Source organism: Squalius cephalus, assembly GCF_949319135.1.
Source record: "Squalius cephalus genome assembly, chromosome: 7".
In the NCBI taxonomy this organism is placed as follows: domain Eukaryota; kingdom Metazoa; phylum Chordata; class Actinopteri; order Cypriniformes; family Leuciscidae; genus Squalius; species Squalius cephalus.
In genome coordinates this window covers 43677206-43692750 of record NC_137128.1, presented here as the reverse complement: position 1 = coordinate 43692750, position 15545 = coordinate 43677206, and the positions used below count along the sequence as shown (strand labels likewise).

The 15545-nt window shown below is 41.5% G+C and overlaps 1 protein-coding gene and 1 long non-coding RNA gene across 3 annotated transcripts in view; one reads left to right on the top strand and one right to left on the bottom strand.

The window, feature by feature from the left end:
* LOC307161892 (CUGBP Elav-like family member 5) overlaps positions 1 to 10373 on the bottom strand; it is a 171877-nt gene extending 161504 nt beyond the window's left edge. For both annotated transcript variants that reach the window (XM_079876837.1, XM_079876838.1), the window contains exon 1: positions 9879 to 10373. In XM_079876837.1, the coding sequence (XP_079732963.1) occupies positions 9879 to 10266 (388 nt within the window). In that variant the 5' untranslated portion in view covers positions 10267 to 10373. The remainder of the gene's footprint in view (positions 1 to 9878) is intronic.
* The window catches only part of LOC307161906, a 642191-nt gene that overhangs the window by 448275 nt on the left and 178371 nt on the right, over positions 1 to 15545 (top strand). The gene's annotated exons all lie outside the window — the stretch shown is intronic.

The window sequence follows — 15545 nt, the reverse complement described above, 5'->3', positions numbered from 1 at the left end:
TGAAATTACATAACAAAATTAATAAACTTGAGATAAAATTAAAATGAAACTAAATATAACAACAAAAAGCTCATTAAAATAGTAATAAACAAAATAATATTATATGTGTTATTATACCATTATGTTCAGTTAATTTGCTTTCATGGACTAGTCATCACATGTGTTTCTTTGTCTTTGTTTCCCGCCACTCATTCGTTTCCATGGTCACAGTGATTAGTTCGTTTGGTTGAGCTGTCTACACCTCGTTATCTTTAGTATTTAAGTTTATGTGTGTTCCCTTTTAGTTTACCTGGTCACGTTAATGCTATGTTGTGTTTGCTCGTCTGCCTTTTGTATCATTTGTTCGTGTGTATTATTAAAGTGGTTTTGAACCTGATCTTCATCCTCCTGTTCTTCCTGCAACCCAGCGTGACAATATGAACAATACTAAAATAACACTGAATTTTGGATTCTTCGCTTAACAACCTCAGAGTCTGTCGAGAAAAGTAGGGTGAAAACAGGTCATTTGAGCTGAAATGAATGGTAGATTTGTCCCAATTTACCTGAATTGACCTTATATATGCATATTTTGCTTATCAATCAGCTTTAAAGGGTGATTTTCAATAGTATTAAACCCTGTAAAATCTGTACTCTGTCTAGCAAGATAGCTTTGTGCTAATCAGAAAGTGCACAACATAATGTTAAAAAGCTCAAAATTAATTAAACCGATGTTAAGAGACTCATTCCTTTCTATTCAGCCTCTTCTTCATATTCGCATTCAGCCTTTCCCGAACATTAAGACATGAATAAATTCATTATATTCTAAATTAAAACTATTGCACTGCCCCTTGGAGTCGGCTCTCAAAGATCAGAGAAAGGAAAGGAATAATAAAGCAGTTTGTGATGTGGAGCGGCCCAGCCTGTTCGCCTTCCCATCCATTGTTCTGATATTTTCACAGCTCCAGTAGAATTGGTTTGTAATGATTGCCGTTATAGGAGCAGTAGTCTAGCGTAACCTGTAAACCTTAATTAAACCAGTCACATTCAGATGGACCCAAACCAACCCCCTGAGCCACGTGTCCAGAGAGCGCAGACCACCTCATGTAGAACTAATCACACACACACACACACAGAGCAGAGAGTGTAACAGCTCTCATGTATCTGTTCTCCATTCAACAAGAATATCATGCTAATACATGAACACTGGCACAGCATGAAGACAACAAACATACATCATATAAACCAACACAATCTCATTAGCAGCTCACTCATGCCAGAACAAATTAGGACGGTTGTAAAACTAGTTTTAAAAGACCCCATAAATTGTTTTCACATGCACACTTTACATCCCTGCACTGATAGTATTACCTGTTGAAACAAGACGTTGTGCTGGAACATATTCAAAAGCGGTAACACTTTACAATAAGATCCCATTAGTTAACTTTAGTTAATGCATTAACTAATTAACAGTGAGCAATTCATTGGTTGTACAAACAATCATCTTTGTAAATGTTATTAATAAAAAAAACTGTTAGTTTATGATAGCTCAGGTCCATTAAATAATATTAACAGAACAGACACAACTTTTGATTTAAATAATGCATTACTAAATGTTGAGATTAACTAAGATTAATAAATGTTTTAGAAGTATCTATAATGTTCGATAAACTATCTTTAATGTTAACAAATTAACAGTATTGTAAAGTGTTAAAAAATCTAAATCACACTTGACAACTTTTGCCAATGACAAAACTTTCATTATACACTTATTGTGAACACTTCACTGCAATGTTATTCCAAAGAAAACTTAAAGGGATACTTCACCGATTAGCATTAAGCTTTGTATCAGTAGAAACCCGGTAGTATTTTGGAGTGACCGTGCTTCCCTCCCTCATGTCCCCCTGAGACGAGAGATTTCTGGATTGTGTGTCTGGAAAAAAAAACTCAGATGACGCAAAAATCGTCATTTATCGTCATCGGAGGCTTTTTTGTCCAGACGCAAGAGACTACAGCCAGTAGGAGGAGCTCGTCCCGCATGTCTTCAACCCGCCCATAGGGGGATCTCACGATAAAACGCCGTCTTTTCAGTTTAGAGTCGACTAGTAGCCTAGTTGTGTCATTTCTCCCGATACTGCCCTCTGTAACCGGTAGGCGTTACTTGGGAGTGTCCTCGTAGGTAAATAATTCCACATTTCTACTACATAAATGACCCAATTTAAATACACATTCATCTTTCCAGTGGTGAAATATCCCTTTTATAATGCAGTAATTTGCTCTATAACATGAAATGGATGACATAACTAAAATTTCTGCCACATTGTTTAATGTTTTCAAAGGCTCCCATTGAACCACCTGTTAAGAAACCATCCTACAAGCATGACTATCCTGTTTCAGTCAGAAATGTCGTGTTACTAATGGCATTTAATGTTAATGTTAATGTTAATGTAAAGTGTTAAGGGTGATGTAAAACAAGCAAACAAAGCTGTGATTCGGTACATTCAGGACGGCGCTTACACAAAGAACACAGCGTTTGGCTTTATACTCCAGAGAATTACACGCTGGCTAATTTAAGATAGAGAAAGAAAATTGGATTCAGGCAGTGTTATTCTGTGCATGTGGTATCTGTGTTGTATCAAGCTCGGATCAATACGTTCTGGGAGCAGAAAATGATAGTTATCTCCTTATCATTTTCCATTAAAATCCCCTTTTGATAACATTTCATCACAGGCTGGTGGGAAGGGAGTGTGGAAAGAGAGAGAGAAGGAAAGAAAATGATAGGGAGATAGAGAGTAAGAGAAAGGTTTTTGTAGCCCCATAAAAACAACTTTATCTCCTCTGTTTGCCCCCAAACGCTCCAAAAGCAGGCCGCACTGGATTATAGTCTATCAATTATATTAAAATCTCTCCGTTGTAGTAATTTCATTTTGTCCCCTCAAATAAATCTCGGCCCAGCAAACACAAAGCACTGGATGCCAAAGAGTTTCTGGACAGCATTAAATATAGCCACAGAGGTTATTTCTGAATTAAACTACTCTATTGGCAATTATTCATGTGTTTTAACTCAGCTGTACTTCATTACATCCGAACGACTTGGGCGTAAAACAGCTTTAGGGCTGGAATAAATTTAGTTGAGTATTTTTAAACAATGTGGCAGAAGTTTTAGCCTAAATCCAGATTGTTAGTGGTTTGTGTCCATGCAAAACATATATGTTTTATCAACAGCCCATCGTAAATCATATATCTAATTGCTTAGTAAAGTAAAAGCACACCTCAGCAAGACACATGATTTGAAGAATCATTCATTCATGCAGAATGCACAACATGCTGCTGAAGTTTAATATTTACGGTATATCATTCAACACATTAGCACAACTGCATCTCATTACTTATCTGAAGCATAATGGACTGTCCACACAGAGATCATAAAACACCTACAGTTTTTCCTCAAGCACACAATTTTTTTATCTACACATGTTGGAAAGGCAATGAAATGCAATTACGGTTGACTTTATAACCCTCCATTACCCTTATATTAAATAGCCATTACATTATACAGCTTTATCTTTACAGTACATATAGCTTGTCTGCCCAAAAATGTAATTGTGACATCAGTCGATTTCTGCCTTAAGGGCTTTTTTAACAAACATACTATGCATACATCATGCTTTTTCAATTAACATTGGTTGTTGAAAGATTTATAACTTCTGTTATCTAAAAACTATCTGATGGGTCTATTGCTAAACTAGTTTGAACACTTAAAGTTCAAACTATTTTGACTTTGACTTTGAAGCACAGCCAATTATTGCCGGACAATTTGCATGATGTGTCATTGTGTCATCAAAACAAGATAAAAGAGAAACTGTGTGCATATCTAGATACAACTTTATGACAATGTCAAATGCACAATCATCATATTATAGCGATCATCATTCTATACACATTAAATATTCAATGCAAATTAATATAGTAATTGGTCAAATCGCTCTAACATGACACTATATGTGAAAATCATGAGAAAGCACCGTCACATTTAGCTGAATCCTCGTCCATGAAGAAAACTTAATGCACATTACAATATTCACATGCACTAAAGACCTTAACCTCTGTCTGAAAGAGCTCAACATGTAAGGTTACAATAAAAACAGAGAAAAGATTACTCTTAAAAAAAATAAATAAAGATTTTGACTGTCTAGTCCTTTTTACGTCCTACAAACAACCTTTTATCTTTAGAAAACCCTCTACTGGTGCTTTAAAGAGCCCCAAAACCTTTGAAGATCTAAAGGACCTGTAATGTAAAGATCAAGAACTTTTTAACCATATAGCAACTCAAGAACCCTATACAGCTAAAAATGGTTCTTGATAAGAAGAGGTTCGATATTGAACCTATCAGCCACTGAATAAACTTTGTTTTTAACAATGTACTTCAGGTTTTGAAGATGAAATGAAGCTATTAAATGCATTATGAAATTATTAAAGACATGCAGATAGAGAGAGCTAGATAGAGAGAATCTCAACTAGCATATTGCACATATCTGTATATCTATCTATTATTCACAATCTGACATCATGCTAAACAGTAATTACCTCAATGTTTCACCTTGCATTGAGAGTGGACGTTAGTTTGAATAACAAGCTTTCACGCACCTACTCGGACGGCACAATCCAGGCATTTATTGACAAGCCTGATTAAATGTGTACATGTGAGCACAGGTCAAAGGAATCCTGTAAACATGCCGCTAGTGATGATTAATGCTTACCCCTCAGGCGGTTTGTCTATAACCGACGCACCCACACAAATACATATCCACTCTCTTCTGAAAACTAGTTGATTTCAATTGAGTTCACTGTTATCATGCGGCTGAGCAAACAAAATGGTATTCCAATAGGTGTAAAAATACATAGAACAAACAAACGTTGGGGAAAACAGTCTCTTTTTAAATACACTGGACTAGTTTTACCGCCTGCCATCTTGGATTGATTGGCACGGCATAATACATTGCTGTGAAGAGTGCATGTGATGCTGCCTTTAAATTTGATATCTTAGATGGCAGAATAATCATGCCTACAACCATTTAAAGCATCATGGATAGTGAAACGCACACTATTTGTAACAGCAATTGCATCATGCCGTCATTGTGAGTCATTGTGAACATTTTGTTTTATGTTTGAGATCGTAATGTTTAATCAAAATGTCATAACTGTACCTGACATATGCAGGATTTCTCCTATCATTTAGTCCACTTACAGTGCCCCAATTACGCCATTTTAAAGGTTTTAGAGTCTCCTACAATAGATTTACATGCATGCAAGGTCAAAAAAACACTTTAATTTTCTCATAAAATACATTGCACATCCTTTCTCAAAGAGTCTGTAAATTAGTTGTTTCGAAGATTCGGTCTCTTCCAGTTTCAGCTCCAACCACAGTGTTTGAGGGCGGGGCAAAGCAGATGTTGTTCGCCGACAGCCAATGAAAATCATCGGCTGGAATTATACTATGCAAATTCGTGCAGGAAGTGAGACTGGAATTACTAACGACTCGTTTAAGCAGTTAAGAATCAATTCTTTCTTTAAGGAGAAAAGAACTTTATTTGTTGTGCACTTTTATCTTTAAAACTTTGCAGACCTTTAACATTCACAAATAGCTATATAAAGCCCTATTCGCACAGGATTAGTATTACCTGGCGACCTCTAGACATTTGTAATAATTGCAGAGGTTGTCTGTGATCTTAATCCCGTGCGAATCCGCCATGTCTGTAATTTGTAAAGTAAAAATTCCCCCGCTAATGACCTACTATATTTCGCTGAACACCGAGGTCCTGTGATAATATTAGTCCCGTGCGAATCGGCATCTCTGTGATTTGGCGGGGTCGTTTATCATTTTTTCAAGGTTTTTGTTTCCTGTGCGCTTTTTTATCCATCTTTCGTGAAGAAGGAGGCTGTGTTGGAGTGTTTTGATAGTATTTTGGGTGCTGGGTCATATCGTTATACACCATGATATGATACAACTATACAATTTGCAGAAAAAGAAAGCTGAAAACCTTAAGAAGAGCAAAAGATGGAGATGAATGACATATATAACAGCATGCGGTAAGGAACATTCTTCTGTTTATGATATATCATACAGCTAGACCTATAATAACGACAAGACATTTCCAAGCAATAGCCTATTGACATCATATCCGGGAGATAAGTCAGTAAATTTGAGTAAAATCACAGGCTTCGGTTATCCCGTGCGAATGCGCCACACGAAATTCAGATGTGGGGGGGTCATTTCTAAATCACACGAGGTCCCCAGATAATACTAATCCAGTGCGAATAGGGCTTTCACACTGCATGAAAGGTAATATTCTAAAAAGCATAATGGGGCACTTTAAAAACCCAGCAAGCTCGCGTTCATCTGCCAGTTCTTAGTGCAACGCCCTATTCTCAACATCCAATAAACAACTGATGCATAAAATCAAGTCCCTGTTACATTTTTTTTCTTTTTGATAATCTGTTAAACTCACATGCCACAACACGAAAGAAAAGATCTGTCGCAGCTTCATTGCGACTTTAAACCAGCCTAAAAATGTTAGCTTTCTACGCAAGCTGACTAGTATGGTCTGTTTTGCTGGTTTTCAGGCACTTGCTAGCTATTCAGGGTGGATACCTGGTAAACAAGCATGAACCAGTTAAGGCCAGTGAACCACCATATAGGCTAGATTAGGCTATGTTTTCAACAGTGTTGTGAAAAAGAGTAATTGAAATGTGCATCTAACGCTGTTTTCCGTTGATTTCACCCTCAGCCTATTGTTGCAGGTCTTGCACACTCATAAACCACATTTCATAGCAGTAATTTCATGTCAATGTAAATGATAAATCTAACACCACTGTACTAATAACGTCCCACTGAGACAGCAGTCAACAGAGAGTGAGAGTGTGTATGTGTGTGTGTGTGTGTGTGTGTGTGTGTGTGTGTGTGTGTCAGGCCTCCTACGCTGATTCATCCTCCCTCTCACACCCTCCTATGGGCATAAACCATTATTCATTTGTGCGGTGTGTGTGTGAGCATGTGTGTGCCTCTGAGCGTGACAGAAAGAGGGAATATTTTGAGCAGAAGAAGGGAGGGGGGCGCAGATACTCACAGAGGAGTATGTTGCTTTAAATGGGTTTTCAAGTTCAATTAATATTACGTTTTTTAATGAATCAGAGGACTAAGTTTTCTTTCACTAATAAATTAAATAATCACAGAAAACCTAGGCAAAAAAAAACTGTCTGTTTAAAATGCATATGACATGTATTACATCCCTCTATAGCACTGCTCTCAAATCAAATTAGAGCTTCAGTCAAGTGAGATGACCTGCGTAAAACTACAGAGAAATCGAGGAATATTTGCAGTACTATTACTAACACTATTCTAAGCCTTACAAAAAGTACAGGAATATATATTTTACATATAATACAATATATATTCTATGGAAGCTTGTTTCCGCCATGAAAAAAAAAAGGCTAAATGGGACTTTTTATTTCACAATTCTGACTTCTTTTCTCACAATTGCGAGATAAAAACTAGCATTTGCGAGTCATAAATTGTGGGATATAAACTCACAATTGCGAGTTTATATCTCACAATTCCAGCTTTATAACAATTATACATTTATAACTCACAATCTCACGACTCACAAGATGTAAACTCACAGTTACGAGAAAAAAGTCAGATTTGTGAGATACAACTCGCAATTACTCTTTTTATTTTTTATTCAGTGGCAAAAACTAGCTTCCATAATATTCAGCATCGATCCTTAAAAGAAAAAAAAAAACATGTCTTTACTTTTTCATTTGTTTCTCCAAGACAATGTGGTTAAATGCAAAATGAGACATTTTGATTTATCTTTATCCTGAATCTCAGATGTGCCTCTTCTAGAATTTCAGAAGAGATCTAAAAAAAATGTCAGAGATCTCAATATGAACTCAAAGATTTCATCCACAAACAAATGATCCGAGATGCTTGCCACATTTATTGTATAGCTCTATACTCTTACTGTATGGCAACTATTGACCCCTTTGCCCCAAGATTTGACTATTTGCAATTTGGTGCTTTGAGTATAAAAGAGATCTCTGAACAATTGAATTCTTTATCTTCTGGCCTACACTCTTAAAAATAAAGGTTCTTTATTGCCATTGATGGTTCTATATGGAACCACTAAAGGTTCTGTATAGTGAAAAAAGGTTCTTTAGATTATTAAAATGTTCTTCACACCAAGAAAAACATGGTTCTTTTATGAACTGTTCACTGAAAGGTTCTTTGGGAAACCAAAAATGGTTCTTCTATGGTATCATTGTGAAACCCCCCCTCCCTTTTAGAACCTTTATTTATAAGGTATATTAATAAAATGAAATCATTACACGAATCCTACTTTGAAGCATCACCTGCTGTGAAGCATCATGCCCTAATTCCTCTTGCCGTATTCATTTGGATGAGACTTTGTTTGGGAATTAGGAAAAAATAATGCATGCATGCTCAAATGAAATGCTCAAATGCCAAACAAAGGAGCATAGAACCTTTCGTGTGTCTGTGATTTCTTTGAATGCATAAATTAACGTGTAATGCAAGGTTCACGTTTTGCTGTGAATGAGAAACATCACACCAAATGTTTCATTTCACACGGCACACTGGGAGCTCTTAGTATGCATCATCTGCGCGCAAAGAAGGACTGCCCTACTTCTGCGAGCACACACGAAAATATGAGATGATACACAAGTGGGAGTGACCACAGTACACCCAGCATCCTTTTTATTGTCATGACACAGTACACAGGGTGAACACAAGCAGAAAAACACAATGCATTAGTGTACTGCATGAGAAATAGACAATGTTACTCTAAAAGAGGAATCTGTCAAGACAAGATGAGTCTGAATGACATCTGATCTGACAGCATGCATTGATGGAAATCAGTTGCAGTCATACTGACTGTAATGTGGCACACAAATAGCCTCCACACTGTGGATGAGGAATGAGTGTACGTGCAAAAGAACAAATACGATGCTTATATTTTAAGTAAACAATCATGTTTTTCTATTGCATAGCTTAAATTGCATAATGCTGCACAGGGTGAACCAGCACAAAAACACAAGGCATCATGAGAAATAGATGTTACTCTAAAAAGAGTAGTTTTGAATGACATCTGACAGCATGCTCTGATGAAAATCAGTTGCAATTGTACTGACTGTGCTTAAAAATACTGTGAGGGAGGGTAACGAGAGGAAAATGTGGCTTGGACAAGAATACGCAGTGTGCATGATGAATAAATCTATGTACAACAGAAATTTTATTTTCTCTGAAAACGGGATTTTCTTTGAATTTGAAAGTGAGCTTTAGATTAGAACAACATCTAACAGCATGGAGATCAGTTGCAATCCGACTGTGCATAAGGGAGAACAATGAGTTAAAATGTAAAGACAGGGTTAGCCTACACACAGTGTGTAAAGAACAAATGTGCGTCCAACTGAACAAATATGACGTTCATAAACAGTAATGTGAACGCGTATGTTTTCTATCGCATATGGGTGGGCAAATACGAAATCACAATGCATCAGTGTATTGGACGAAAAACAGTCTGTTAGTCTTAAAAAGACAGAAAGAGACAGCCAGGTTTGAATTCTATTAACGCACGCTGTCAGATGTCAATCATTTGCAATCGTAGAGTGTTGTATGAGTGAAAAACAAGAACGCGCTCTGCGCGTAAAGAATAAATATGCGCAACAGAAGAAAATGTATGTTTAGTAAGTAAGCAACGTTCAACAATGACGAGGAAACACAACACACATATTTTTCCTAGCACATACCTCATAATGCATAAAAAAAGGTTCTCCATGTGGCCAAAGCCCTCAACACCTAGCCTATTCAAAAGCATCATTACCTTTGTGCATGCCGGTGTAACGGTCCTTGAGGACAGTCAGTTCGTGGATCTTTCCAAACTGTTCGAAAAGAGGCTTCAGGTCCTTCTCCTCCAGGTTGCGCGGGATCTGTCCTATAAAGAGCTTGATGGCATCCTGGTCTTTCATGGTGCCGTTGTCGGGGTGGATGGAGATGGGCTCTGAGCCGTTCATGGGCTTGGGGAAGGTGATGTGCGCGTACTGGGGCTGGTGCGGGTGCGGGATCAGGAGCAGTGGTGCCGCTGCCTGGCTCGGTACCGCCCCCGGTCCGGTGAGGAGCAGGCTGGCGTGGGCAGGCTGAGGATGAGGATGCTGAGGATGCTGATGCTGCTGCTGCTGCCTCCTCGCTTCAGTCTGGGTGAATCTAGCCATTCTGCGCGCGGCGGAGAGCGCGATAATAATAACAACATACACACGCACGCACACGCGCCGGGAGAGAGTACGCGCTCAGCTGGAAACGAGACGCTCGCTTTCTATTCGAAACATGTCAAGCTCGCGCCCCCCCGCACCTGGGAGAAGGAGGAGGAGGAGGAGATGAGAGCAGAGCGCGGTCACGACTCACATGCGCGGCCCCGTAGCGCCATCTGCCGACTGATAGTCAACTGCACAGATAGATAGATAGATAGATAGATAGATAGATAGATAGATAGATAGATAGATAGATAGATAGATAGATAGATAGATAGATAGATAGATAGATAGATTTAATTTATTTATTTTTTATATTTTCTGTTTTCATTCAAATTTTAGTAACTGTGTTGTGTGTTTTTATCCTTTTAATTGTTTTTTAAAGATAGGATATCTAGCCAACAGACTCATAAAATCTATCTATCTATCTATCTATCTATCTATCTATCTATCTATCTATCTATCTATCTATCTATCTATCTATCTATCTATCTATACACTTCTTTAGTATCTTAGACAATGTATGCTTATGTCTCCTAAATGAAATCATAGGCAGCCAATCTGAGCAGCAGTTTCATGGCATTTGTTATGAAGTCATTAAATTTTAAATGCTGTTTAGGGTAGGGGAGAACAGGGCACAACCTAACACAGGGCTAGTTGTAACGCCCTTGTTGTAAATACTTCCACACATGCTAGCATAGTGTATTTAGCTGCCATATCAACACTATATAAGGGAAAAAATTCAGAAATCCTTGGAAGATATCTCAGAACATTTATTTAACCATAGCAAAAGTAAATTTCTTAAGTTAATTTTTCATCTCTATTTTTGGAATTAGACAAATCTAATATTATTTTAATCTCCAATATGTTATTTAACAGTTGATATGGTTCTTTAATGCTTCGCTAACCAGTAGATGACACTAGCAGGGTTTAAATCCCAGTTGTGCAGGTGGGGCATGTCGTCACACTGCGTTACAATGAGCCCCTATTAGAAATATGCTATTCTATTCTATACTTTTATGAATGCTATTGAGAAAACATGAGAAAAGGGTGAAAAAAAGACTGAGAGTCAATGTTCAGAAATTATTCATTATTATTATGTTTTGAACTATGTTGTATAGCTGTATTTTCTACGGAAGAGGATTAGGGCCAAGCAATAATAAAAAAATAAAACCATCTCGAGATTAAAGTCATTATAATGCGAGATTAAACTCGTTAAATTTCGAGAAAAAAAGTCGAAATACAATCTTGAGAATAAACTCATTAAATATCGAGAATAAAGTCGTTGTGTTTCGAGAAAAAACTCGTTAAATTTCGAGAAAAAAGTCGAAATACAATCTTGAGAATAAACTCATTACATTTCGAGAATAAAGTCGTTGTGTTCCGAGAAAAAAACTCGTTAAATTTCGAGAAAAAAACTCGTAATACAATCTTGAGAATAAACTCATTAAATTTCGAGAATAAAGTCGTTGTGTTTCGAGAAAAAACTCGTTAAATTTCGAGAAAAAAAGTCGAAATAATCGTGAGCATAAACTCATTAGACTTCGAGAATAAAGTCGTTGTGTTTCGAGAAAAAAAGTCGAAATGAAATGTAGAGAATAACGCATTCGATCAGAGTTCATTGCATACAAGGCTGAATCCAGTTACTGGATTTAACGCTTCATGCGTCACAGCCCGCGAAAAGGGGTGTGGCTTAGCGTATATAAGCGAGGCTCAGAGGCTGCTTCACTGATTTCTGTCTCTTCAGCGACGCTCTCCGCATCGCTGGACTCTGAGGAAGCCGCCGCCGTTGAAACAAGCGACCAGCACGCCGAGGATATCAGCCTGAGGAAGCCGGCCATCTTCGCCGCCTTCAGCCTTCCCTGCCTGCTCCGCTATCCGGCGAATTATATCCTTTTCTGCTCTGTGTTGTGTGTGTTTGTGTGTTCGCCTACCGCGACACACTGCATCTAAAAGAGCGCGAGGCGTTTGTTGCAAAACGCCTCGCAATTCCTGTGGCTCGTCCAGAGCCCCGCTCAGCGACAGGGACCGCCTGTGATCTGCGCTCTCTGCCTGGGTCGTGACCGCGCAGCCCTCGCCCTTACTTCGGGCGGCTGCGAACTCTGCGAAGAACTGCCAGAGACAGAGCTTGTGTCTCACAGAACAGCGCTTCTCAGCCATCTGGAAGGTCTGGGTCTCTTGGTCAACTGGACCAAGAGCTCGTTATCGCCCCGTCAGTCAATTTCCTTTCTTGGAATAGAACTGGACTCGGTGGCTATGACGGCCAGATTGTCGGAGCAGCGCGCGCGCCGCATCCGTCACCTCGACGCATCCTTCCAAGTAGGCAGCCAGGTTCCGCTGAGGACATTCCAGCGCATCCTGGGGCATATGGCTTCAGCTGCAGCAGTGCTCCAGCTGGGCTTATTGCGCATGCGCCCGCTTCAACGCTGGCTGAAAGCGCGCGTGCCCCACCGAGCCTGGGCGGCCGGCGGCTCGCGAGTCAGAGTGAATCAGGGCTGCATTTCAGCCCTGCAGCCCTGGCTGGCAGCCGAATGGTATCACACAGGAGTGACTATGGGAGTGATCTCACACCGGAAAGTTGTCTCGACAGACGCTTCCAACCTAGGTTGGGGAGCGCTCTTCGAAGGCAGACCGGTCTATGGCCGCTGGTCAGACCAGGAGAATCTCCTACACATAAACTGTCTAGAGATGCTCGCGGTCGAGAAAGCGCTCAAGCACTTCCTCCCATTCCTCCTAGGTCACCATGTTCTAGTCCGCACGGACAATACATCGGTAGTGGCCTATGTGAATCGCCAGGGCGGTGTCAGATCAAAGAAGCTCTGCACCCTGGCGGAACGCCTCCTCGTGTGGGCTCAGCACTCTCTGCGCTCACTGAGAGCCGCGCATGTGCCTGGCCACCTGAACGAGGGTCCCGACAGACTGTCCAGGGACAACGTTCCCCCTGGGGAGTGGTCTCTACACCCCCAAACAGTCCAGTCACTGTGGCGCCGTTTCGGCAAAGCGAAAGTCGACCTTTTTGCGTCAAAAGACAACGCTCACTGCCCAGAGTTCTTTACGAAGAACGAGGACGCGCTGGCCCAGACCTGGCCCAGCGGCCCGCTATATGCTTTTCCCCCGGTCTCTCTGTTGCCTCAGGTCATCAGGAGAGTCAGGGAAGCGCGCCACACAGTGCTCCTCATAGCCCCATACTGGGAGAACCAAGCTTGGTTCCCGGAACTAATACAGCTGGCAGACACAGTCCCCTGGCCGATACTGGCGAGGAGAGACCTTCTCTCTCAAGCCCGCGGCTCGATCTGGCATCCCCATCCAGAGCGCTGGTCTCTGCATGCATGGAGCCTCAACGGTTACCCGTTGATCTGCCAAGAGGGATTATGAACACGATCATACAATTTAGAGCCCTCTCTACGAGGCGGCTCTACACGTCAAAATGGTCTGTGTTTAGCAAATGGTGCACTGCCAAGGGGCTCAATCCACAGGCATGTGGGGTATCGCACGTATTGTGTTTCCTTCAAGAGCTGCTGGACGCGGGCAGGTCCCCCTCCACGCTCAAAGTTTATGTTGCGGCCATCTCAGCTTTCACTGACTCAGAGCTGGGCCGCGCATTAGGAAGGAACGAGTTCGTCACCCGCTTCCTTAGAGGAGCCAGGAGGATGAACCCCCCGCGACCCCCCTCGGTTCCTATGTGGGATTTTTCACTGGTCTTGGAGGCCCTGAAAACGCATCCCTTTGAACCCTTGGAAACTGTGGATATGAAATACCTGACGCTCAAAACCATTTTTCTGATAGCTCTGTCTTCAGTCAAACGTGTGGGAGACCTTCACGCGTTATCTATTAACGCCGCGTGCCTCGAGTTCGGACCTAACGACTCTAAAGTTATTCTCAGACCGAGGCATGGTTACGTCCCCAAAATATTGGGCACTCCTTTCAGAGCGAAGGTCATTTCCCTCTCAGCCCTGCCAACTCCCGGCAGCGAGGCCGATAGTAATCTCCTCTGCCCGATCAGGGCGCTGAGAAACTACATCACACGCTCCGCCGCTTCAGGCGCTCGATGCAGCTTTTTGTTTCGTTTGGAGGGCGCACCAAGGGTCTCGCCGCCTCGAAACACAGCCTGTCCAGATGGATAGTGGACGCTATCGCAACTGCTTATGCGTCTAAAGACCTGCAGTGCCCACTGGGCATTCGAGCTCACTCCACCAGAGGCATGGCCTCATCGTGGGCGTGGTCCAGCGGGATTTCCATTCACGACATTTGTGCAGCGGCAGGCTGGGCCTCCCCCTCTACATTTGTTAGGTTTTACAACCTGGAAGTTCCCGCCTTGCAGGCGAAAGTTTTATCAGTCTAAGTCTCGCGTAGACCGGCCCACTATCAGTGCGCGGGCTACGTTGGTTGATTTAGCTCTACTGGTTGAGCTGCACTGTGCAGGGAATTGTCAGTTCGGACCGGCTGTGCCCGCTCCGTGCTCCCTAGTATGTGCTTGTGTACTGCGCTAGCCTTCTGTTGGCCACCCGGCTCCCTGCTATCACGTTCCCCGGTGCTCTCCCTGGGACTCATTCAGTGGATGCTGGGCGCGCACGGCGTTGACAAGGGAGTTCCCGCAGCGTAAGCTACTTACGCAATACGAGAGAACCTCTCGTAAGAGAACGTATCGGTTACTAAACGTAACCTCTGTTCTCTCTAGAAGAGGGAACGAGTATTGCGTAACCCGCGTGCTCGCGCCACGAGCTCACTCGCTTCAGCGACAGAAACCAGTGAAGCAGCCTCTGAGCCTCGCTTATATACGCTAAGCCACACCCCTTTTCGCGGGCTGTGACGCATGAAGCGCGCCAAGCGCGCTCATTGGACGTGACGTCACGCCAAGGGCTCAGCGATAGGCTGCTGCAGTTGCCGCAGGGCAGCCAATGGGCACGCTAGTTAGCCTGCCCTAGGTCTGCATGCTGCCGCACTGCGTTGACAAGATTATTCAAAATTAAGGATAATTTTTTTGGGCTTCAGTATCTCGAGAAAGAAGACTTTCCCGCAGCGTAAGCTACTTACGCAATACTTGTTCCCTCTTCTAGAGAGAACAGAGGTTAGGCTACGTTTAGTAACCGATATGATTTACACAAACTGAGAAAGTCAAAAAGCATTAGGTTGTTGCCCCGCTCTCCCCTCCACCTTATGACTAGGCCTTAATTTAGATATCCTATCAACTGGGAACAAAGGTATCTTTTTCTAAACAATAATAATCATTAAAAAAAAGACCC